General features: G+C 37.9%; 1 protein-coding gene across 3 annotated transcripts in view; it reads right to left on the reverse strand.

Moving 5' to 3' along the window:
* Nucleotides 1-25,243, reverse strand: part of THUMPD2 (THUMP domain containing 2) — a 45,583-nt gene that overhangs the window by 12,659 nt on the left and 7,681 nt on the right. For 2 of the 3 annotated variants that reach the window (XM_032653261.1, XM_032653260.1), the window contains exons 4-8: nt 24,705-24,782; nt 22,245-22,297; nt 14,444-14,531; nt 7,776-7,847; nt 7,162-7,276 (exon numbers count right to left, since the gene is read on the reverse strand). In XM_032653261.1, the coding sequence (XP_032509152.1) occupies nt 7,162-7,276; nt 7,776-7,847; nt 14,444-14,531; nt 22,245-22,297; nt 24,705-24,782 (406 nt within the window). The remainder of the gene's footprint in view (nt 1-7,161; nt 7,277-7,775; nt 7,848-14,443; nt 14,532-22,244; nt 22,298-24,704; nt 24,783-25,243) is intronic. The other variant, XM_032653262.1, reaches the window with a different exon arrangement.

The raw sequence follows: 25,243 nt of genomic DNA on the forward strand, positions 1-25,243 counted from the left end.
TAGTTGCTCCATGGCATGTGGGATCTTCCTGGACCAGGGCTTGAACCCATGTCCCCTGCATTGGCAGGCGGATTATTAACCACTGCACCACCAGGGAAGTCCCTGTCTTTCTCTTTCTGACTTACTTTACTTAGTATGGTAATCTCTAGTTGCATCCATGTTGCTGCAAATGGCATTATTTCATTCTTTTTTTTTTTACGGCTGAGTAATATTCCATTGTATATACATGTACCACGTCTTTAGCCATTCATCTGTCGTTGGGCATTTAGGTTGTCTTCATGTTTTGGCTATTATGAATAGTGCTATGAACATAGGGGTGCATGTATCTCTTTGAATTATACTTTTGTCCAAGTATATGTCTAGGAGTGGGATTGCTGGATCACATGGTAATTCTATTTTTAGTTTTCTGAGGACCCTCCATACTGTTTTCCATGGTTGCTGCATCAACTTACATTCCCACCAACAGTGTAGGAGGGTTCCCTTTTCTCCACATCTTCTCCAGCACTTGTTTGCAGACTTTTTTTTTTTTTTTTTTTTTTTTTTTTGCAGTACGTGGGCCTCTCACTGTTGTGGCCTCTCCCGTTGTGGAGCACAGGCTCCGGACACGTAGGCTCAGCGGCCATGGCTCATGGGCACAGCCGCTCCGCGGCATGTGGGATCCTCCCAGACTGGGGCACGAACCCGTGTCCCCTGCATCGGCAGGCGGACTCTCAACCACTGCGCCACCGGAGAAGCCCTGCAGACTTTTTAATGATGGCCATTCTGACCAGTGTGGCGTGGTACCTCATTGTAGTTTTGATTTGCATTTCTGTAATAATTAGTGATGTTGGGCACCTTTTCATGTGCCTACTGGCCATCTGTATGTCTTCTCTGGAGAAATGTCTATTAAGGTCTTCTGCCCACTTTTTTGATTGGGTTGTTTTTTTGTTGTTGAGTTGTATGAGCTGTTTGTATATTTTGGAGATTAAGCCCTTGTCAGATGCATCATCTGCAAATATCTTCTCCCATTCCGTAAGTTGTCTTTTTTTTTTATGGTTTCCTTTGCTGTTCAAAAACTTGTAAGTTTGATTAGGTCCCATTTGTTATTGTTTTTATTTCTATTGCCTTGGGAGACTGACCTAAGAAAACATTGGTACAATTTATGTCAGGGAATGCTTTGCCTATGCTCTCTTCTAGGAATTTTATAGTGTCGTGTCTTATGTTTAAGTCTTTAAGCCATTTTGAGTTTATTTTTGTGCATGTTCTGAGGATGTGTTTTAACTTTATCGATTTACATGCAGCTGTCGAACTTTCCCAACACCACTTGCTGAAGAGACTGTCTTTTTCCCATTTTATATTCTTGAAAGGCTTAAACATTTTTAAACCTACCTAATGATGGGCAAGCAAATAAAGCATGTACGGTCATGCTGAATTACTTTTTTTGCATTCAACCATCTTTATCACAGATAGCCTGCAGTTCAGTTACTCTGCGTATATTAAATTTTTTTTTTAAAGTCTGTTATTTTGATAGCTTAAGTTTCTATTTCTATTCAGAACATCACAGCTTGTTTGGAGGTAATTATGAATTATGTAGGTACCATGTCAAATTCCAAGTACATTTCTGCTTCACAGGTTACTTTATTTAATAAGAACATTAATTTTCACCATGATGCTGTGGTCCACCAAATAATGCATAAACAGACACACATGCAGTGCCGAGCTGAATTTACAGCAGCATTCAAAATAATGAAAGATGTTTCATCTCTGACAGAAAAAACTTCCTAAATTTCCAAGAACTGGGGGGAAAAAAAAGCAAACCACTACTGGAATTGACTTAGCTGATCTTCTTTTTGAAGCATCTGATAACACAGATACAAAAATGGCAACATTTACCTTTCTGCAGAGGTCTTCTGCTAATGGAGCCAACATATTAATAGCTATAGCTTCATTTTATTTATGTACATAAGGAAATTTGGAATTGAAAATGAGCAAAATTAATTTAGAGGAGTGGTCATTTGATCTAAATGAAAAGTCATGCTTCAGAGTGATATTTAAATGCAGTTCTTTCAGCTGCATGTGATAAATACTTAATTTTGGCTCAGTCCCCTTAAAATAATGACGAAGTTTTGAAGTAAATGCTAGATGCTTCTACAAACAGATTTGTTTCATTGGATTAGTGCTATCATCATGGCCCTCACAGTGGATGATAAATGGTAATAAACATTTTACTCAAGTTATCTGTTCATCAACAGCTTTCTTGAGAAATATAAACTTTTTCATTAAATATGCACTTTTAAAACCTAACTGCTGCTGAAAGAGTTTGTTACAGAATAGTAGCATTACCAAATAATAAAAAGGGATTTATACCATATGATAAACCATAAAGCCACTGTAGCAAAAACATTCAAACTCTACGGTGAGCTTCTTACCCCCTATTTCCCACACATATTTCCCACACACCTAACCCATCACTTCCTACACTTCCCCCGACTCCCCAAACGCCAGGGCATCCTGGCAGCTTCATGAATCTTGCAGGATATGGTGTGAGTCACAACACACCTGACTAGAACACCGAGGGCCAGGTGAGCAGGGGCAGGACTGGTATTAGAGGAAAACTCACACTAATAAGAAACAAAATGCAACCACCACATTATGGGGAGCTTACGGGTGTAGAAAAAAGCACATGCCTGATATCTACAAGCGTAGAGACGAAGGCAGAGATGTGACTGAGAACAAAGCACGGTTATTACCAATAATCTTATATACACTCGTTCACCGAATGTGACAAGCTACAGAATGTCTAGTTAGAAGAAGTGAAAACATTCCCCTTTTTTCACCTGCCTATAATTTTGTCATTTTAGTTAATCATTCGTGTGTTTCTTTTGCTCAAATCTGTATATATGTTATACTGAGAATGTAAGTATTTCTGTAGATTTAAAAAAAGCCTAATCAATGACTGATTATTTCCTAAGACAGCCTGCAACATAATATTCATTTGGTTCCAAATTTTCATGATGATTAAAACTTACGAATAAACACGTGCAAAAATTCTGCATGTTAAAGGATTATCTCATCTTATATTAGTAGAGGGTTATAAGATAAAGTGAGTGTTACTAAAAAAGTAGAAAAAAATAAGGCCATTAATGCATACAAAGAATAAAGACAGTGATTCTGCAAAAGCACAAATCACGGTAGGAGTTTCATTGAATACTAATGTTCCTAGATGTATCCATGTTTACAGAAGTCTTTAATTCATGCTGTGTGTCAGACACTGGACTCCATGTAGTTATGTAATAAATTCTCACTATGGCCCTATGAAGTAGGTACTAGCTTCATATTATAGATGAGAAAATACAGAGAGGTCCAGTGTTTTGCTGAAGGCTCCACAGTGAAGAAATAACAGTGGATCCAGGATTTATACTCAGTTTGATTCTGAAGTTCATATGTACTCTCATTATAGTAAGAAGTGTGAGATCCTTGTGTAGAAATACAATTCTAAATTGTAGTTATGATTAGAACTATAAAAGGTAAAACCAAATTAATGAAGAAAATATACAAAGAATAAATGCTGGAGAGGGTGTGGAGAAGAGGGAACCCTCTTGCACTGTTGGTGGGAATATAAATTGATACAGCCACTATGGAGAACAGTATGGAGGTTCCTTAAAGCACTAAAAATAGAACTACCATACAACCCAGCAATCCCACTACTGGGCATATACCCTGAGAAAACCATAATTCAAAAAGAGTCATGTACCGCAGTGTTCATTGCAGCACTATTTACGATAGCCAGGACATGGAAGCAACCTAAGTGTCCATTGACAGATGAATGGATAAAGAAGATGTGGCACATATATACAATGGAATATTACTCAGCCATAAAAAGAAATGAAATTGAGTTATTTGTAATGAGGTGTATGGACCTAGAGTCTGTCATACAGAGTGAAGTAAGTCAGAAACAGAAAAACAAATACCATATGCTAACACGTATATATGGAATCTAAAAGAAAAAAAAATGGTTCTGATGAACCTAGGGGCAGGACAGGAATAAAGATGCAGACGTAGAGAACGGACTTGAGGACACGGGGAGGGGGAAGGGTAAGCTGGGACGAAGTGAGGGAGTGGCATGGACATATATACAGTACCAAATGTAAAATAGATAGCTTGTGGGAAGCAGCCATGTAGCACAGGGAGATCAGCTAGGTGCTTTGTCACCACCTAGAGGGGTGGGATAGGGAGGGTGGGAGGGAGATGCAAGAGGGAGGGGATATGGGGATATATGTATACATATAGCTGATTCACTTTGTTATACAGCAGAAACTAATACACCATTGTAAAGCAATTATACTAGAATAAAATTGTTTAAAAAAAAAAGAAAACAAACACTTGTATCTAGCTAGAATGTCCACCTCTAAAAACGAAGGGGTACTTATTAAATAGTTAATATTGGCCCCTACGTACACAAGACATATAATCCCCCCTAGACTGACTTTTAATATTAAAAGGCTGTGATGTTAAAATAATTTAAAACAGATGTTTTATTCTTTCCTCCAGAAAGTTATCTTGAAAATAGTAATTCACAAAAGAAAAATCTACAAATGACATAAAGTGAAAAAGGGTTTATCTCACTAGTAATTAAAGGTAAATTTTACAAACTTTTACCAGATTTGTAAAGAGTTAAAAAAATCGTAATAGAACGATAATATCCAGCCTCAACAAAGGCTGAGGGAATGTGCACTACAGTGGCCACACCTGGTCTGGGGTGACCTGTTACAACTTCCATCCTCATGCGCTCTGCCTTCTCGTCACCAGGAGTGCCCGTCCTGCCACTTGTGCACTGCGTCCCATCCTTTCTTGGGGGCTGTGAGTGTATCAGCTGAGCAATTCTCTCTCTCCTACACTGTCGAGTTTCTCCTGTGTATCTGTTCATTCTCTTTAGCATAAGAACATGTTGTACTTTTTTAAAAAAAGTGAATTCTATCTTCAGAAAATCCCTGCTTGATCCCTAATCTCACCACTTTCTATTACTGCCTCATCTCTCTGCTCCCCTTACCAGTCAAACTGCCCAAAAGAACGCCCAGGACCAGCCGTCTGCAGGCTCCCTTCCCCCATTGTCTCCGGGACCCACTCAGGCGGGCAGGTCTATGTTCCCGCTGCTCCACGGAAACAGCCAGGCCATATTTTGCTTCACCGCCCAGCAGCATCTGACACAGCTGATGGTTCTTCCTCAGATTCTCTCTTACCTTCTCATCACTGGTTGTTCCTTTACTAGATTCTCACCCTCCAGAACTCTAAGCATCTCATCCTCAGAGAAAGCCTCTCTTTTCTCTATTTGTACTTATTTCCTAGGTGATCTCATGGATTTAAATGTGATCTATACTAGTGATGTCTATCTTCTCCCTTAAGAAACTCCAGGTCTGTATACTGACCTACTACACTTACATCTTCTCCACGTGGTGTCTAATCATCACGTGGAACTGAACAGGCCCCAAACTCCAACTTGTTCCGCCTGCAGTTTTCCCCAACTCCACCCTCTAGCTGCGCAAGTCAGAAAGCTCAGTCATCCTTGTTCTTTTGCTCATAGTTAATCCACCAGCAAATCCTGTTGGTTCTACCTTCAGAAAAAATATATACGTATCTCTGACCTCTACTTAACACCTCCACCAATATCACTTTGCCCCAAGCCACCACCATTTCTTACCTGGATTACTGCAATAGTCTCGTAACTAGTTTCTTTGTTCCAATCCTTGCCCTACTATTGTCTCTTCTTAACACAGCAGTTAGAGTGATCTTTTAAAAAAGTAGGATTTATTTGGTGTCATAGAGAACTTTTTCTTAAAAAAACTTTCTTTAATAACAGTTGAGCACTTATACTTGATTTTAAAGTGAAATCTTACGGGAAATGCCCCAAGCATGAGAACTGATGAAAGTGGAGTTGGGAGCGCAGCAACGTTCTGATGGGCAAATCAGTACTTCCTTCCTCATGCTGTTAAGGCACTTTGGAGATTGTACAGGGTATGAAAAACCACTGCTCTGGAACAACTTATAGAGCTATTCCATTTTTCTTGAGGTCTCAAAAAAATAGCTTTCTTAAAGAAATTAGGGTATATGAAAACTTGATTTCAGTCTAATCACCCCCTGGCTTCCTCTAGAAAATTGTGTCTTATGTGCAGAGTCCCGTTAAAAACCTTGACAGAAAGGTTGAAAAGATAGTCATTGATAGCAAACAACTATGCGATCTCAATCAATAGTACAGTTTCTTCTTTGACACTGCTTTATTATGCATTTATATAAAAGTTATCCTCATATTTTCTCCTTGTTAATAACTCATCCCTACTACTTTTCTACTATAATAAAAATTTGTTTAAACAATATTCTGTTCCTCTAGATTACAGATTCAATACTTGGACTTACCTACCGCCTATTCTCTCATTCTCATGTCAAGAGAATATGATTTTCTTAGCTGGGAATTAAATGTGGTCACTTTTAAGGGAGAAAGGAAAAAAAGAAGGAATGTGAGCCTTCTCTCAAACAGTCTAAATACCTTGGCCCTTAGGGAAATAATATTTTGGCCTCCACAGACTTGATTCCTCATCATGTTTCTTGCTGCTGATTCCGCATCAGTAAACTGGGAGTAATGGTTTCCCTCTACCTCACAGCGTGACCAGTTGTCCTGGTTTGCCCCAGACTTTCCCAGTTTTAGCCCTGAAAGTAGTACTGGTTTAGCAAACTGGGATAGCTGGTCACCTCACTCCCTATATCACAGGAATACTGTCCAATGAGACAGGAGAAGGTAAGATAATTCAAAACATTTCATACACTTTATCTGAAAGAATCCACAGAGCTATGATTATTATTCTGTTTATTTTACGCCTATACTAAGTGATCCCTGGTTATGATGTGAGAAATGGCTCAGATGCAACAAACACATCTTAAGAAGGCACGCTGTTACTTACATGCTTAGGGAACTACATAAATACTGTTCCTCATCGTGACTCATTTGAAGAATTAAAAAGTTACGATTATCATATTGGAAGTAAACTGCGTATTGGCACCACAGATATATTACAGGGTACAAACAATTCAACCTTCATGTATGAAAAGTGAGTCTTGTTTTATATTATGATTCTAAATGTATTTGCAAATGTTCATTTACCCCAAATGTTTGCATTTTTAATACCTTACCTATCACAGAGACTTTAAGTAACTCAATTTTGTCCTTAAGGCCTGCAGCTTTCAGATTGTCACATGCACCTAGTAACTGTGAGTCACTGACATCAGCACCCACGTAATACACATCCTGTGAGGGAAGAAATTCATATTATAAGTATAAATAAACCCATCTTTTATGTAGTTAAGAAAATCTACTTGCATTTTCAATGATGAAAGTGAAATTAATAGATTTGTTAATTCAGGTTAAAACAAATTTAGAATATTTCTTTAAAATGACATTCATGGGCAAAAATCAGAAGTTTTTGTTAAAATTTTAAAAACTGTTAATAATATTTTACAATTACAAATGTCTAAGGAATTTAGGGATTTATATAATCTAGGTCATGACTAATTATTGTATTTCTATCATATTTTCCTAAATTTATCACAGTATTTAAAGAAATAACACAGCAATTTAATTAACCCTTCATAGTCTATTTTTATTAGTTATATAGCAACTTGTATAATTAAAAAATAATCCCTAAGTAGACAGTCTACCTGTAAATAATTGGTAAGTGAATACACACACACACACACACACTGATTAACATAAAACATTGCCTGGTTTACCAAACTTTAGAACTTACTGGCCATTCTTTAGCAGCTTCCAAAAGTATTGTTCCAAGTCCACACATTGGATCTAAAACAACTGCACCAGCCTATAGACAGAAATGTTGATTTGCTATCATTAAATCTATTATAATAGGTATTATAAAAGAAACCTAACACTTGAGGAATCAATAAAGACTCCTTTCTATACTTTATTAGGAATTTCAGGTAGTTAAAGCCCTAGTGCAGGTATGCTTGACACATTTAAAGATTAGGAAGGAGACCAGTGTGGCCAAAGCACAGTGAGTGAGAGGGGAAAGGTAGTGATTATGTCAGAGAGGTGGCCAGACTGCTCCATCAAGATGGGCTGCATTACACCGTGTGCGGTCACAGCCACCAAGTCCTACAGGTTGAAACTATGTAGCTCAGGCTCCAAGCCCACAGAATGACACCTGGGGCTTCTGCTCCTCACTCAGCAAGTCAAACAGTGAAGTGGTCGCCGCACGGCCACCGCTGTGGCAGAGGGAAAGAAAGCAAGACAAATCAGGCACTGGCTTTTAAAGGTGCCATCTGGGAGTGACATACGTCATTTCCACCAACATTTAATTGGGGAAAGCATGTCAGTCACATGACACACACAATTTGAAGGGGCCAGGAAAGTGTCGTCCGATCTGTACCTGAGAGGAGAACAGGAAATGTGGAGAAAAAACTAAGAACGCTCCCATCTGGGCAGTGGGGCTGGGGTGGGGTCGCATCACGTCAGATCTCGTAGGTGTTACAAGGGGTCTGGTTCTATGCTGAAGGGTGGGAAGCTGTTGGAGGGAAACTAAGCAGGAGTAACACGATGTTACATTTCAGAGGGATCGTTCTGGCTGCTCTGTTGAGAACGGATCACAGAAGGGCAAGAGTGTTACAGGGAGGCTAGTTAGGGAATCCAGGCAGACATAACGGTGGCTTGAATAAAGAGTGACGCTGGTGGAAGTGGGGAGAAGTGGTTGGATTCTGGGTATATTTTAAAGGTAGAAGCAACAGGATGGATTGCATGTGGCGTGTTAAAGAATGACAACGGTCTGAAGTGACTGAAGTTTTTGACCTGAGCATCAGGAGGACGAGCTGCCTGTTACTGAGCTGGGAAGTGTTAGGGAGGAAAAGCTACAAAGGAGACGAGAGTATAGTTCTGGACATGTTCTACCTCTTAGACCAAGCATGGATGTCAAGTGGACTTAAGCATCTGGAGTTCAGAGGAGAGGTTCAGGCCACAGATAGAAATTTGGGAACCGTGGTTGTTAGCTTGTAAATGGTATTTAAAGCATCAGAACTGGATAAGCCATCTAGGAAGCAAGAGAAGTTAGAAAAGAATAGTCTATGGGCTGGACGCCGGTGATCTCCTAAGTACAGACATTTGGTAGATGAATATTCAGCAGTGCACACTGACGGCAGCACATCCTGACGTAGAACCTAGAGTGGTCCTGAAACAAAGTGGAAACACCCATTTCAAGAAGGAGTGATGACAGTGTCCACATGCTAGTAGATTAAGCAAGATGAGCTGTTTCAGTGGAGCGTTGGCGATGAGAACCTGAGGGGAGTGCGCACAAGAAAGAGTGGGAAGAGAAGAAGTAGACACCAGATATGGACAACTAGTTTTAAGTTTTTCTGTAAAGGGAAGCAGAGAAGGGGGTGGTAGCTGATGGAGCATGTGGGTTCAGGAGAGGGTTAATTCTCTTTTAAGTTGCAAGATGTGTACATGCTGATGGGAATGACCTAGCAGAGAAAAAAGTCCTCAAGTAGGCAAGAGGGAATGGAATCCAGTACACAGGTAATGGAGTGAAACAAGGACAGTTCATTTATTATAATGAAGGCCAGGCAAAGTATGAGGGCGTAGATTCCAATATGTCGGTAAACTTGGTGGGAAGAACATGTTAAAGTTCTCTTCTGATTCCAATATTTAAGTCAATTAAGAAGTAAGAGAATTCAAAGTATGGGCAAGAAATGGCTGTAATGATAGAACATAAAATCCAAGCTGCGAAAGGGGGCTGAGGACAGGTGGTGAGTAGGGTCGCCTACTAGAGGTCCCACGGGGTTAAAGAACTGCTTTAGGGCCCAAGAGGAAGGGAATGCGAAAGAGAAGGTTAACAGCGGGATTCTCGAATCTGAGATTTTGGAAGGTATACCCTTCTGGGTATTGACAAAGTCTAGGATGTGACTAAGGCAGATTGTTAGAGGCAGGAAAGCCAAGACACTAAGGGAGCAGACGACACAGTGGACACTGAGGTCGTAAAGAATTACGCCAGGAGAAACGGTCTAAACCATTACAGAAAAGATAGGAAGACATCTGTAGACACCGGGATAATCTGATGGCATGCGCTTCTACGGCAGTGAGAGATCTGGGGGCAGAAGGGGCGACGAGGCCAAGCAGGACGCCTATCCCACCTCCAGGCCCAGCGGTCCCTTGGTCTGTCTACAGAGGAGGCAGAACGCTCAGAGGACAGCCAGGACATCAGGGGGTACCTGATGGAAAGAAACAAAATGTCCTTCAAGAGGGAGAGAGACTTTCCCCTGGCACGAAATTCCGGAGAGTATCACATGGGTCTCCCATGAAGGGGCAGAGAGTAACAGAAAGGATAATGATTTAAATGGCAACTTTAAGATTAATAGTGGTATGAGAACTAATTTTTATTAAGACCTTAAAATGTGCCAAACACTGTGTTCTTTCTCCCCCATGGTCCCTGTTCAATGAGGTAATTTGACCTTAAGTATCTTTCAGTGTCTATTTTACTGTAGGACCTTTTCTACCCATGACATTTGGGTACACAGGCAGAAGCAGAGAAGTATTTCCATATGCTTAAAAGAATAACTGAGATTTACAGAACTTGGTTTTCCTTACTTGTTATGATATATAGGAAGAACAGTTTATAGGAAACATGAAAAAGATCTAACGACCCCAGACTTAAGTTTCATTTTTCGTGGCACTGGCCTACCTGAGGTTGAGCTGCTTGTGCACTGCTCTGGGTACCAAGCTCCAAAGAGGGGCCTGGATCAATGCTGGATACTGGGATCACTTACACGGTGGGTCATCACTGCATTCCCCCCAAAAGAAACCTGCTATGCTACTTCTCACCTACTTTAACAGACCTTCTTTGCTGATGGTCACATTAGAGAAACACTTTTTACTTTCGGTCCTAGCAGGACAAACTGACAAAGGGGAAAAATTTCATCGAGTATTATCTGTGGATATTTTCGATCATTTACTTTCTATATTTCTGAAAATTGTATGTTTATATCAGATAAAGGTAACATTTCAAATTTGTAGGTGGTTATATAAATTTATAGGTAAATATAAACTGTGGTGACATCACTGGAAGTTTGGGAAAAAATAAACTGTCACCATACCCCTCTCTCCTTACCAAAAGAAATTTAGGCTAAAGATTTAAATCAAACGAAAAAGAAAAGCGTGGGTTCTGGGAACGTGGTAATATGGAAATAGCTCTCTCCTTGTTCTCTCAACTCTGAGCCACTTACTTCTGAGGCAAGCGATGCTCAGAACTACAGGCAACCGGCGCTAGGAGACGCCCTGGGCTCCGCTGAGGTCCCAGGAGAAGGAACCAGTATGAGGTCTCCTTGCCATGGGCTGGGTGGGTGATTAGAGGCCAGCACTGGAACCCAGAGGGGAAGCCACTGGAATCAGGGAAAAACCTGGTCTTCAGAGATCTGTGGACCTGCAGGGAGACTAGTGCACAGGAGAGTTTTCACTGAGTGCCTGAGCATGGCTGACAGTCTCCTTACGCTACCAAACCCAGGAGTGCCAGAGATCCACTTGCCTTTTACCACTTACAGGATTCCAGGCATTTAAAATACTTTACTAACCACACTTGAGCCCCAGTGAGCCAACAAAGAAAAATAATGACACATCTAAGGGGAGGAGGTCCCTCAAAACCTAGAGAGAACATAGAGCAAACAGAACACACATCTAGTGAAATGAAACTTTTGGAGGGAACAGATAAACATGTGAAAAAAAGTAAGAGCTTCTAGAGATAGCGAATACAGCACGCACACACACACAATTTTCCAAAGCTAAAAAAGACCATGATTTTAAAGCTAAACATTTCAATAAATAAAGTAGAGCACATCTTTGTGACTCTTGTTATAGTTTCTAAGATAATATCCAAGAATAACGCAAAACGCAGAGCCAAAATATGAAGAGATGGAGAGCATGTGAGAAAGGAAGCTTAACATGTTTATCACAGGAATTCCAGAAGCAGAAAAAAGGAAGTAGTTTAAGGTTAAAGACACTAAAGCAAAATAATTGAGGAAATAATAATTAAGTAAATAATGCACGAAAGAGTGCCTGAGGTGGAGGAAAACAATGTTTTTTTATAATTATAAATTCCAAATAATAATTATTATAACTATGATTATTATTACTGTTGGGGTCCAGGGCAGGCCACCCCAAAATATGCTTCAATGGCATATTGATTATCTTGAATTAAAGTTACTTGAGAAACAGCCAGTAAAAAGAAGTGATATTCACAAAGAAGGAAAGAAAGAAAAAGACACCTCCTTTCCCCCTGAAAGCAGGAACTAAATTTCCCTTGTGAAGGTATCCTCCCACTACTGGGAGGAGATAGAAAGCATCCTTATCACCAGAGTTAGGGAACTGAAGGCTAAGAAAGCTGTATATATAAACAAACTTTGTTAGTTCTTCATTCATCTGCTACTACAAGCACAAGCCCCTTTGTTTCATTAAATCTTCACAAATAATTGTTTCTTTGTCTAAAAATAATACATAAACAGCCTGCTTTGGTCACTTCAGGGATCCCATGTCTATTAGACTTCCATGCATACGAATTAAATATTTTTTTCTCCTATTAATCTGTCTTGTGTCAATTTAATTATTAGACCAGCCAAAAGAACTCAAGAGGGGTAGGAGGGAAGTCTTCACCTCCCCGACATTACTATAGCAGAAGTCAACACGTACATACTTTCTATATGCTAGGCATTGTTCTAATCACTTGATAAATGCTAATTCACTTAGTCCTCACATGACCCTGTGAGATTATTATTTTCATCTTGCAAATGAGAGACTTAGGCACAGAGATGTTAAGTTATCTTACCTAAAGTTTCCCAGCCAGTAAGTGGTAGAGCCAGAATTAGAACTCAGACAGTCAGACTCACCGAGTTCTGGGCTGAATAGAAAAGACTCTTACATAAGTATTTACATCCAGGTGATATTCCGGAACTTTAGAGGATTAAAGAGAAAACTCCCATAAGCTTGCAAGCAGAAAGGACAAGACAGGCATAACGGAAAAGAAAAATCACACTGGCGTGAACTGCTCACCTAGAACACCAGAAGTGAAAAGACAATGGAATAGCATCTACAGACCTCTGAGAGAAAAGGACTGCAACTCAAGAATCTTATACCTAGCCAAAGTGGCGATACCCAGGTTGACAGGAAGAAGTTTGAGGATATATAGGAATCCAGACAGTATATTCCTCAATACCACATTTGAGGAAAGTAGCTTAGAAAAGACTAACCAAGCAACAAATAAACCTGAGCCGAGGCCTCGAAGTGAAGAACAAAGGCGAGGAGCAATGCACCTCACAATATATCTTTGTGTGTTTATACAGAAACGTGCATGTTACACACATTACATCTTAATGATTAAGGATAGGCTGTGTAATATAAGTGCAGAATAAGAACTTTTGAAACAGAGGGTCATGCTTTAAGGGAAATTCTGATACATAATAAATAATTTAGTTCAATCTAGTAGTTGGGAGTTGGGAGTGGAAGGGGGGAAAATGTTTCAAAGGTCTCATTGTAGGGAGGAGTAATTCTATGGGGCAGAAGAGAAAGAAGTACCCTGGAGGTCTCATCTTATGATAGGGAAGAGGGGACAGAGGAGGGAAGATTAGAGTGTCTTGGTGGTAAAAACAGTGTCTTGGCAAAGAAAAGAGTTGATGTCTTGTTGTAAAGTTAGAATCGAGTCCCATGTGTTTAATTAAGAGAGCTGGGAGAGGGAGCCACTAATGGAATAGAACATAAAGTAAAATCCAACCTCAGGGAGAACAGTGAAATGATTAACTTGCTTAAACTAGCAAAAACAAAGAATAAACTGTAAGAAGTTACAAACAGAATAAAACAGGAGGAATGCAATCAGGTATATCTATCATAATACTGAATACTCTCATTGAAAGACAGAGCCTATCAGAGTGGGACAAAAACAGAGTTCTGTGTTTATTAAAAAAACACACTGAAAACAAAGTTGAAAATAAAGCAGTGTCAAAGAACTACTACAAAGGAAAATGCAAAGAGAAAGAAAACAGTGAAAATATTAATAAGACATGCTGAAATTTAAATTTAAACTTCCAAATCAAGATAATGAAAACTTTAATAACAAGAAAGAGGCACACTTCACAATGAAGCAGTAACATTCATAAAAGAGTATAAACCAAACTACACAGCAGCTGAATGAGGTAACAACTAATAAAAATGCAAAATCTTAAAAAAATGTAATAAACTAATAGATTTCAAAATACCTCTTTCAGAACTGAGCAGATAGTAAAACAGTAAGTAAAGACATAAAGGCCATCTCTTGACTAGAAAATAAAATTATTTTCTTATGTCCATGGAATATTTACACAAACTGATCAAGATCTTGGTTAAAGGACCTTGCTATTACATTAATAAGAATGAGAACAGTTTCCTTACCTTAATTTCTGCGAGAGAGGCCATTGCCCACGCTATGGTAGATCTCAGTCCTGCTGTCTTGATGTAAGCTCTGCTGGCTAAAGGAACCCTAAAAGAGAAGAACACCCAATATTACTGTATGTTAAAGAATATGATGTAAACAAAAAAATTAACCCATTCATATCTGTACCTCATTTTAACAAGTTCATACAACATGCACCAAAGTATTTCCTGTTAGAGAATATTTAACTTTATTACAAAATTACCTTCTCTAACTGGCACCTTGTCTAACCAGCCAGTGTGGTATTTCAGAAAGGTAAATTTTTTAGATAAGTGAAATTTAAACCATTGTGTGTTTAACTTATAAAGATTTAATTACATGAGGGAAATCTTCCTAAAGTGTTTGTATACTTCCCTGACTTCCCACACGGACTAGACCTTGCCTTGCTGGAGTCATCAAGAGGAACAGACTGCACTGTGATGTAGATGTAGTATAGGAAGCAGGGCTGAATGGATGCTAACCCTTGAAATATGTTTTCTAAAAAGTCCCTTTTGTAAGTTTGCTTTTTGCTCATTTGCATCTTTCTCAAAAGATGGAATGAAGCATGACATTGCATTGCCTAAGATAATTTATCGAACGAAGGGCTGAAGCAGACATCTCCCCAATGAGTTCACTGGTCTCCATTATGTATCACTTTATACTTTATCCTCTACCTAACCATTGCTACTATCGGTGTTTCTAGATTTGATACAAATTTTCAGAAAATTATTTTTATGTTTCTAATGCAACGAACAAGCATTTCCTTGCAAATATCAATGCACTTTTCTATTTCATGTATACAATTTGTTGGTAAGACATTACAGGTATGATTTCAAGAATCAGTGCCTGGTTGTTTTGGGGACAGACTTGTTCCAAAGCCACTAAGGGGCTCTTCTACTAACATTACACAAAGCCACAGTGTTTTCCAAACCCTATTTCCTTTCATCATTTTATTTCTGCTCTTTCTTCGACTTTAAGTTATCCTGTTTTGTGTGTATTTACTGCAAGCCTCTTAAGATCTTAGAATGAAATGAGGTAACTATAAATACCTTATCAAATAAAACAGTATAATTGCATATTTACTATTATGAGGAAGCCCCGAACGGTAAACCTATGAAAGTTTTTTTTTTCTCTTAAAAGGTTTTTCAGGAAATAAAAATTCACATTGTAAATAGTACTATATCCACAGATTTGGAATCTGGGATATAAACTTTGCAGGTAGAAAGACTATAAAATATTTTGATCAATGAATCTTGCTTCTGCAGGTTAACTGCAGCAATTATCTTGCTACAAAACACATTAGTTAAAACCAAAACGAAGAGATGATTTTCACTCTAGAAACAAACACAGAGAGAGAGTGAGAATTAGTATGGAAAACTGTCTTTGTCCATATATATTACAAAGTGCTTTTCTAAGCATCAGAGATTTATGTAGAACCTTTAAATTTTTAGCCATTATGTGCATATTTTTACTAATAGAGGTTTTATTTTATGGAAGCCAATTCTATTAATATGTGACAAAAGTGAACACATTCTTATTTTGCTTAACCTTGGGCAAAACTAATCTGCTATTATTTCAACAAAACGGCCTCATTATATCAGTAAAAATAAAATTATTTGGGGGAAATAAGTGTTCAGAAATAAACTCCTTGAAAATAAAAATAATTCCCTACTTTCGTAAAATCCGCTGATGTGTTTAATCAGAGTTTAGCTGGCTTTTACCTTAGTACAAAAATAAAGGTGTTTTTTCCTCCAGAAAGTAGGCATAGAGGGAACTTACCTCAACATAATAAAGGCCGTATATGACAAACCCATGGCCAACATTGTTCTCAATGGTGAAAAACTGAAACCATTTCCTCTAAGATCAGGAAGAAAACAAAGTTGTCCACTCTCACCACTATTATTCAACATAGTTTTGGAAGTTTTAGCCACAGCAATGAGAGAAGAAAAAGAAATAAAAGGAATCCAAATCGGAAAAGAAGAAGTAAAACTGTCACTGTTTGCAGAGGATATGAAACTATATATACAGAATCCTAAATATGCTACCAGAAAACTACTAGAGCCAATCAATGAATTTGGTAAAGTAGCAGGATTCAAAATTAATGCACAGAAATCTCTTGCATTCCTATACACTAATGATGAAAAATCTGAAAGAGAAATTAAGGAAATACTCCCATTTACCACTGCAACAAAAAGAATAAAATACCTAGGAATAAACCTACATAAGGAGACAAAAGACCTGTATGCAGAAAACTATAAGACACTGATGAAAGAAATTAAAGAGGATACAAACAGATGGAGAGATATACCATGTTCCTGGATTGGAAGAATCAACATTGTGAAAATGACTATACTACCCAAAGCAATCTACAGATTCAGCGCAATCCCTATCAAACCACCAATGGCATTTTTCACAGAACTAGAACAAAAAATTTCATGATTTGTATGGAAACACAAGAGATCCCGAATAGCCAGAGCAATCTTGAGAAAGAAAAACAGAGCTGGAGGAATCAGGCTTCTGGACTTCAGACTATACTACAAAGCTACAGTAATCAAGACAGTATGGTACTGGCATAAAAACAGAAATATAGCTCAGTGGAACAGGATAGAAAACCCAGAGATAAACCCATGCACGTATGGTCACCTTATCTTTGATAAAGGAGGCAAGAAAATACAATGGAGAAGAGACAGTCTCTTCAATAAGTGGTGCTGGGAAAACTGGACAGCTACATGTAAAAGAATGAAATTAGAACACTCCCTAACACCTTACACAAAAATAAAAACTCAAAATGAATTAAAGACCTAAATGTAAGGCCAGACACTATCAAACTCTTAGAGGAAAACATAGGCAGAACACTCTATGACATAAATCACAGCAAGATCCTTTTTGACCCACCTCCTAGAGAAATGGAAATAAAAACAAACAAATGGAACCTAATGAAACTTAAAAGCTTTTGCACAGCAAAGGAAGCCAAAAACAAGATGAAAAGATAACCCTCAGAATGGGAGAAAATATTTGCAAATGAAGCAACTGACAAAGGATTAATCTCCAAATTTTACAAGCAGCTCATGCAACTCAATATCAAAAAAACAAACAACCCAATCGAAAAATGGGCAGAAGACCTAAATACACATTTTTCCAAAGAAGACATACAGATTGCTAACAAACACATGAAAGGGTGCTCAACATCACTAATCATTAGAAAAATGCAAATCCAAACTACAATGAGGTATCACCTCGCACTGGTCAGAATAGCCATCATCAAAAAATCTACAAACAATAAATGCTGGAGACGGTGTGGAGCAAAGGGAACCCTCTTGCACTGTTGGTGGGAATGTAAACTGATACAGCCACTATGGAGGTTCCTTAAAAAACTAAAAAGAGGGGCTTCCCTGGTGGCGCAGTGGTTGAGAGTCCGCCTGCCGATGCAGGGGACACGGGTTCGTGCCCCGGTCCGGGAAGATCCCACATGCCGTGGAGCGGCTGGGCCCGTGAGCCATGGCCACTGAGGCTGCGCGTCCGGAGCCTGTGCTCCGCAACGGGAGAGGCCACAGCAGTGAGAGGCCCGCGTACCAAGAAAACCGAAACAAAACAAAACTAAACTAAAACTGAAAATAGAACTACCATATGACCCAGCAATCCCACTACCGGGCATATACCCTGAGCAAACCGTAATTCAAACACAGTCATGTACCACAATGTTCACTGCAGCACTATTTACAATAGCCAGGACACAAAAGCAACCTAAGTGTCCATCGATAGATGAATGGATAAAGAAGATGTGGCACATATATACATTGGAATATTACTCAGCCATAAAAAGAAATGAAATTGAGTTATTTGTAGTGAGGTGGATGGACCTAGAGTCTGTCATACAGAGTGAAGTAAGTCAGAAAGAGAAAAACAAATACCATATGCTAACACATATATATGGAATCTAAAAAAAAAAAAAAAAAGGTTCTGAAGAACCTAGGGACAGGACAGGAATAAAGATGCAGATGTAGAGAATGGACTTGAGGACACTGGGAGGGGGAAGGGTAAGCTGGGACGAAGTGTGAGAGTGGCATGGACATATATACACTCCCAAATGTAAAACAGATAGCTAGTGGGAAGCAGCCACATAGTACAGGGAGATCAGCTTGGTGCTTTGTGACCACCTAGAGGGTGGGATAGGGAAGGTGGGAGGGAGACGCAAGAGGGAGGAGATATGCAGATATATGTATACGTATAGCTGATTCACTTTGTTATAAAGCAGAAACTAACACACCATTGTAAAGCAATTATACACCAATAAAGATGGTAAAAAAATAAATAAAGGTGGTCAGCAAGTTGAAGACATTCTCACCTACATCTCTCTAGCCTAGATTTGTCCCTTGAATCCCAGATCTTTACCTTCAAACGTGTATTTGGACATCTTTTACCTGGAGGTTCTTTAAGTACTGCAAAATTTAAAGATATAAACTAAGTACACTCTCCTTTCCCTGTATTTACTATCTTGATATACGTCTTCATTTCCTTAGGCCACTTACCATCTATGTACTGGGTAATCTCATCTACACCTCCAGCTGAGACTTGTCACCTGAACTCCAGAGCTGCAACTTTAAATATCTACTTGGACATGTTTCACTGGACACATAACTACTTCCTTTCCCCATATTTTATATCTCAGTGACTGACACCAGTGTCTCTTCGTTGCCAATATCAGATATCTGGAAGTTATTCTAGACTCCCTAACATTTTCTTGAATGCACGGCCTCCTTTTTATTACCCCCAACATTGCCTTAGTTCATTTCTTCATCATTCATCGCCTGAACTGGTATGAGTTTAACCCCCCCTTTTTTATTTCCCTTCCACTTTTAAAATACAGTTTCCTTGGTAGTTTTTTAAAAATCACAAACCTAATCACAACACTCTTCTGCTTCAAATTCTTACTGCTTTTCGAATAAAATTCAAGTTATTTAACCCGGCTTATAAGACACTTCATGACTCGTTCCCAATCCTCAAGTCTCCTTTTCCACCACTCTCCCTATGCACTCCCTGTCCCATCTATACCGAAACTACTTGCTGTCCGCCATGTACCTCAAGCCTCCTCACACCTCCATGCCTCTACACGTGCAGTTCCTTGCTTGTAAGATCCTTTCCTTCTCTTATCCACTTGAGATATCCTTGCTTATTATTCTCCATTTAAGTGATACACTGAGTGATACTCTTCTGTGTTCTTTTGCTCACCTGTCCTCCATCAGTTAGGTCCTCTTTTCTAATTCCAATCAAGCACTGACCACATATCTGTTCTCCCACTAGAGTGAATTCCTTGTGTTTAATAACCATCTTACTCATCTTTGAACACTGGATATGTAGCACAATGCTTAGCACAGAGTAAGTACTCATCAGATAATTTCACTTGAAATTAATTGAATGAATTAATCTTACTCTGGTAAATGCTTCTCCCCTTCCCTCCCTAGTTGCTGATCTGTTTAAAAATAGAATAGTTGAAATTTATTCACCACTTACTGTATCATAAAAGCAGTTATCTCATTTTCATATGTGTTATCTCATTTAATCCCAACTACCAAGCTAGGAAGTAGATACCATCCTTTTCCTGATTTTATAGCAGAGGAATGTGATAATATGCCCCAACTTGCAGAGTTATTTTGTGGAGAAGGGGGAACTGAAGTCCATGGTTCTTATCCACTATGCTTACTGTACCAGGTGATGTGCTACTAAGATACACATTTTTGTGTGTCCCTCAAACTCGATGGCTGCTCTGTCCTCTGTTCCATCACTTCTGACTTTCTTCTCCTGTCAGGGTCACCAGGTTACAGTTTCTGACCTCCACCATCACTTCTCTTGTCCACCGCTATCTGCTTTTCAGTTCTTCATATGCCTCCCTTGCCTCACACAATGGCGAACTGTTTTAATCAACACACTTCGTGACTGCTTCCTTCCTTCGCTGAGGTAGTGAAACAGACTAATTACAGAGTGTCTAATGCAATCTTATTTTCGGCCACTGCTCATTCAGGGTCTGAGCCTTAATTTTCAGATACATACGTTTTATTTGTCAACTTTTAGGTTAAATTACCAGTTATTACTTGAGATGCCATAAGCATGACTTCTTGAGGGTGTCTAGCAATCATTAAATAAAATTGTACACCTTTTAAAAACACATATAAAAACTTATGTATATTTGTTAAGTTAATAATAAAAGAGCATGAAAGTTAGCATTTTTATCTATGATTACAAATTAAAAATGAGTTCTTTTATTTGGTGCCAAAAATCTAAATACATTCATACTGCATCAGTCAGCCCTGCTGGGGATGAAATGTTCCTTATAAATCAATATTCTAGACACTTAAGCTTACCCTTTTAGGGGCCAAAGTGTTAAAGAATATTTAGCTGCTTTATGAATCCTTCTAAAAATATATTTCATATTTTACTGTCTTACTAGTCTTCCTTACCCTTGTCTTGGTGACTATCAATAATTACACTAGGTTGAAATGTGGCCATCTTTCAGTTTCTCCCACCTTTCCTGTTGACTATTATAAAATTAAAAAAACCAAAATTGCTAAAAAAAAAAAAAAAAAGTTTTCCAAATATTCTGCAGGGGTTAGGGCCTGGGACTTCAAAAGGCACTGGAGTAGGGCAGCCTGGACACCTTGCAGGTGTAGGTATAAAACAGTGGGTTAGGTTTCATCTGGGAGAGTTGGTAGGCTACTGGGGTAGGTGGGGGCCAAGGGAAACCAACAGGGCATTGAGGCATGTGATGACCTCGTGTGTGCTGAGGTGACAAGAAATATTATTTGGTGCATGATTTTTGTAATCTAGAGGCTAGGGGGGCCTACCCTACAACTAGCACACAGTGGAACTCAATCATTCAACACTTCTTGAACGTCTACAGTGTTCTCAGCATTGTGCTAATCAACCGCTATGGTGCACCATTTGCTAAAAGCTCTTACGATGACCTTCAGCATTCCTTTTTACATCCTGATTCAGGCTTACACGTGCACAAATGTGAGCTTAGGGTAAGTGAGGTATTCCCATAGCACTTTTAGGATTTTAAAAACATTCCATGCCTAGAATCACCTAGAGAAAGGGTATCTAAATCACCTTATACTGTGTAAACAGGGCTTTGCAAATAAAATGTTTTGAAGATGCCAACAATATTCACGTGTTCCCAACAAACTGCAAATCCCTATTTCCATCATCCAACCAGCTCTTTCCTCCCAAAGCATCTAGAAAAAGGACCTGTCATATGGTAAGCGTTCAGTAAGTATTTCTGAATAAGAAAAGGAATCAACTGCATTTATTATTATATAGTACCCAACATAACTAGGGAGAAAACCTGAAGATTTTAAAAACTGGAATTACTCTCTCACAAAAAAAGGACTGCAATAAAATTTGAAGAATGTTTAAGGTGACTTTTAAGTACTGTGTTGTATTTTCTACTTTAATAAAAAAATCCAAGAGGCCAACAGACTAAAAATTTTAGCTTAAATATGGGCCTGTGAAAATCATTTAATAATAGAAATAATTAGATATAATTTTCAGTATGAATCATGTAATTAGTGGGTTATTGTGATCAAATCTTTCACAGCTCTAGTCCGATCAGATATCTACTAAGCTCCGTGAAAATACTTTACTGGCTCAAGCAAAGAACTCAAATGCTTTGCCTTTAGCCCCCTCTGATATATCAATGTTTCTTTCATACTATAAATAAAAGCACAAAGTTCTTAATTTTACAAAATCTACTAAGGAACAAACCTGAAACTTAGAAACAATATCTACCTGAACACAGGAATTCCCACCACACAGTAAGTATCACTTAGATGTATAAAGATCTGAAAGAACAAATACAGAAGTTAAAATGGAACAGGAAATGCATTACCAAATGATTGACAATTTGAAAACTTCCATTTTGAACCTATATAACCTATATTTTAATAAGAAATTCCAAGGCTTTGTCATATCCAGAAAAATGTTCCATAATATTTTTTACTGAGCAGAGGCAAAGTAAATTTTAAGTACGTCTCATAGAAAAATTCTGAGGTCAAATTGTATACAAGTTATATTGCGAATCATATTACGAAGAACTCAAGGTCACCTTTCTTCCCAGCGATTCTTTGAATTACCTTAACTAAATTAGATTTTTCATCATTTTAGGTGAGAGACAACTACCTAAATCTACCCTAATTCTAGCCTCACATAAGACTTGATGCCATGGTTAACAGAAAACTTTCTTTAAGCCAAATATACTGTAGCAAGGGTGACCTTTCCCCTCCCTACTATTTATAGGGGAGCTTCTTCCTTCTATTACCTTGTTATTTTTTTCCCCAGTTTTATTGAAAAATAATTGACATATATCACTCTATATGTTTAAGGCATATAGCATGAAGGCTTCATTCATGTATACTGTGAAATGATTACCACAATAGGTCCAACTAACATCCATCTTTTCATATAGATGAAAGGAAAAGAAGGGGAAAAAGGAACAACTTCTTCCTTGTCATAAGGACTCCTAGGATTTACTCTCTTAACCGCCTTCCTTTAAGTTGTATAGCAGTGTCAGCTGTAGTCGTCATGACAGGCCATGATGAGGATTTAAATGTCTCAAGTTATAATTAGTAGCCCACACAGATTTTAAAGAACCCTCCTTCTGTAGCCTGATGAGGCTTATGGAATTCTCTAATTCTGCTGTTTGACCTCAAGAACATTTGATTCCTGATACTTTTACCCCAAAGGTATTTTAATATAGTTTAATCATAATTATTCCAATATTGATAAACTTTTATTAAGAAAAGAATAATCTGGAGTGAACTCCGTTTAGTCAGTTTAATTCCTTGATTACTGAAGCTAAACTTTCCAATTTTTTATATTATTCATTCTAGCAAAACTACTAATTGGGATTAATTCTTTTCTATTTAAAAGTTATATTAAAGATATGATATACTGATATTTTTATATATTAAATGTTATCAGGTATAGCTTTCCCCACTATGAAGGCTTTTCTATTAACTGTACAGAACAAAATTTGTTAAGATTTGATTCTTCTGTCAATTTTGGTTACGGATTTTACTATGTGTGATTCTATTGTTGTCAATTTTGTTTTGTGTTGATTATTGCTACCAGTAGCTATTATTAATTGCATTAAATGGATGATAGGAATTAAATTAGATATATTTAGTTATGAGCTAAACTATGAGAAAACTATAATTCTGAGACAGTGAGATAGAGGCAGGGAGAGATGGAGAGGAGAAAACCAGGAGAGCTGAAGATAAGCAAAGTGGAAAGGGGCAGATGAAGGAAGACACCCTTATGTCAAAACATTCTTGAGGTCAAAATATTTTGCATAACAGCAATAAAGAATATAAAAGAGGCACGACTTTTTAAAAGCAAAAAATATCAAATAACAAAACTGAAAAACAACACAAAATCTTCTGATTTGGCCAGCCATTACTCCATTTAAAGCTATATAACAATAAATTTATGAATTAACGAATCATAAAAGTGACTAAACTGGTCAAATTTATGAGATGGTTTTCAAAAAATAGTGAAGAATATTTGTTATAGAATTTGTTTTCCCATGTAAGTGTTTACTTTGTTCTAATTAAAAATTGTGTAACCTCCTTAAATTGATTTTGAAAATAGAGAAAAAGAAAAATAATCCCCAAACCCTAACAAAGCCACGATTAACACACTAATTAACTTTGTATTGGCCTTTTTTCCGATTTCGGCCGTTTTCCGATTTTTTTTTACCATTAGCCAGAATTTCTTATTATACAGACTTGTTATTTATTATAGTGATTATAGAGAGCATCTCTGCAACCTCATATTAAATGTTCAGTTTAACTGTGACTAAACAATTCCATTCCAAAAGTCCTAATTTGGATGAGACATTTTCACAGTGAAAACTACTAGCAAAATTATCTGTAGTATTCTATTGCTAAAGAGGAAACAGACTGCTGGATCCATGTAGACATGATTTTTAAAACTCTAAAGCAAAATTGAAAAGCACAATAAAAGTTGTTGACATTGCAATAATATTGTAATAACTTTGCATGGGGACAGGTGGCTACTAGACTTATCATGGTGATTATTTTGTAATGTATGCAAGTGTCGAATCACTGTGTAGTTCACCTGAAACATAATATTTTATGTCAACTATATTTCAATTTAAAAAAAGAATAGTTGGCATCGTCTTTAAAGAATTAGGTTATAAGCATATAAAATAAAATGAACACTCATTACCTCTACATTTGGATTCCCCAAATCTGCTTTCCATCCAAACTGCTTCATGAGAGCAATTCCAATTACTCTTCCTACCTCCTGGAAAAGCAGCAGGTTATAGAAAAGAATATACTAAAAATGAAAATTTTAAGTTTAAATGTAAGCAAAAACTAACAGAGTCTGCAGGAAAATCAATCAGACTATCTGATGGTAATTTAAGGCTACAATATTAAAATATCACGTGAAAGCATCTTCTACTGAAGGCAAAAAGGGTATATTTTACCTCTTCCACCCCCAACACATCCTATGGCATTAACGTCTACTTGTATGTAATCTTTCTTCTTGTAATTTTATTTTATTTTTTTTAAATTAAAAAAATTTTTTTATTCTTGTAATTTTAGATACATGAAATAACCAGATCATGGCCTGATAAATACGGTCATTCTGGGTTTTAGGAGACAGATGCAAGCTGAAAGATGAACTATTTTAGCTATGGCAATCCTATATGTTTAAAAATTACCAGCAGTAGCATTAGGCTCAAACTTAAGGGTCTGTCTGAT

This window comes from Phocoena sinus, chromosome 13 (genome assembly GCF_008692025.1).
Source record: "Phocoena sinus isolate mPhoSin1 chromosome 13, mPhoSin1.pri, whole genome shotgun sequence".
Lineage (NCBI taxonomy): Eukaryota > Metazoa > Chordata > Mammalia > Artiodactyla > Phocoenidae > Phocoena > Phocoena sinus.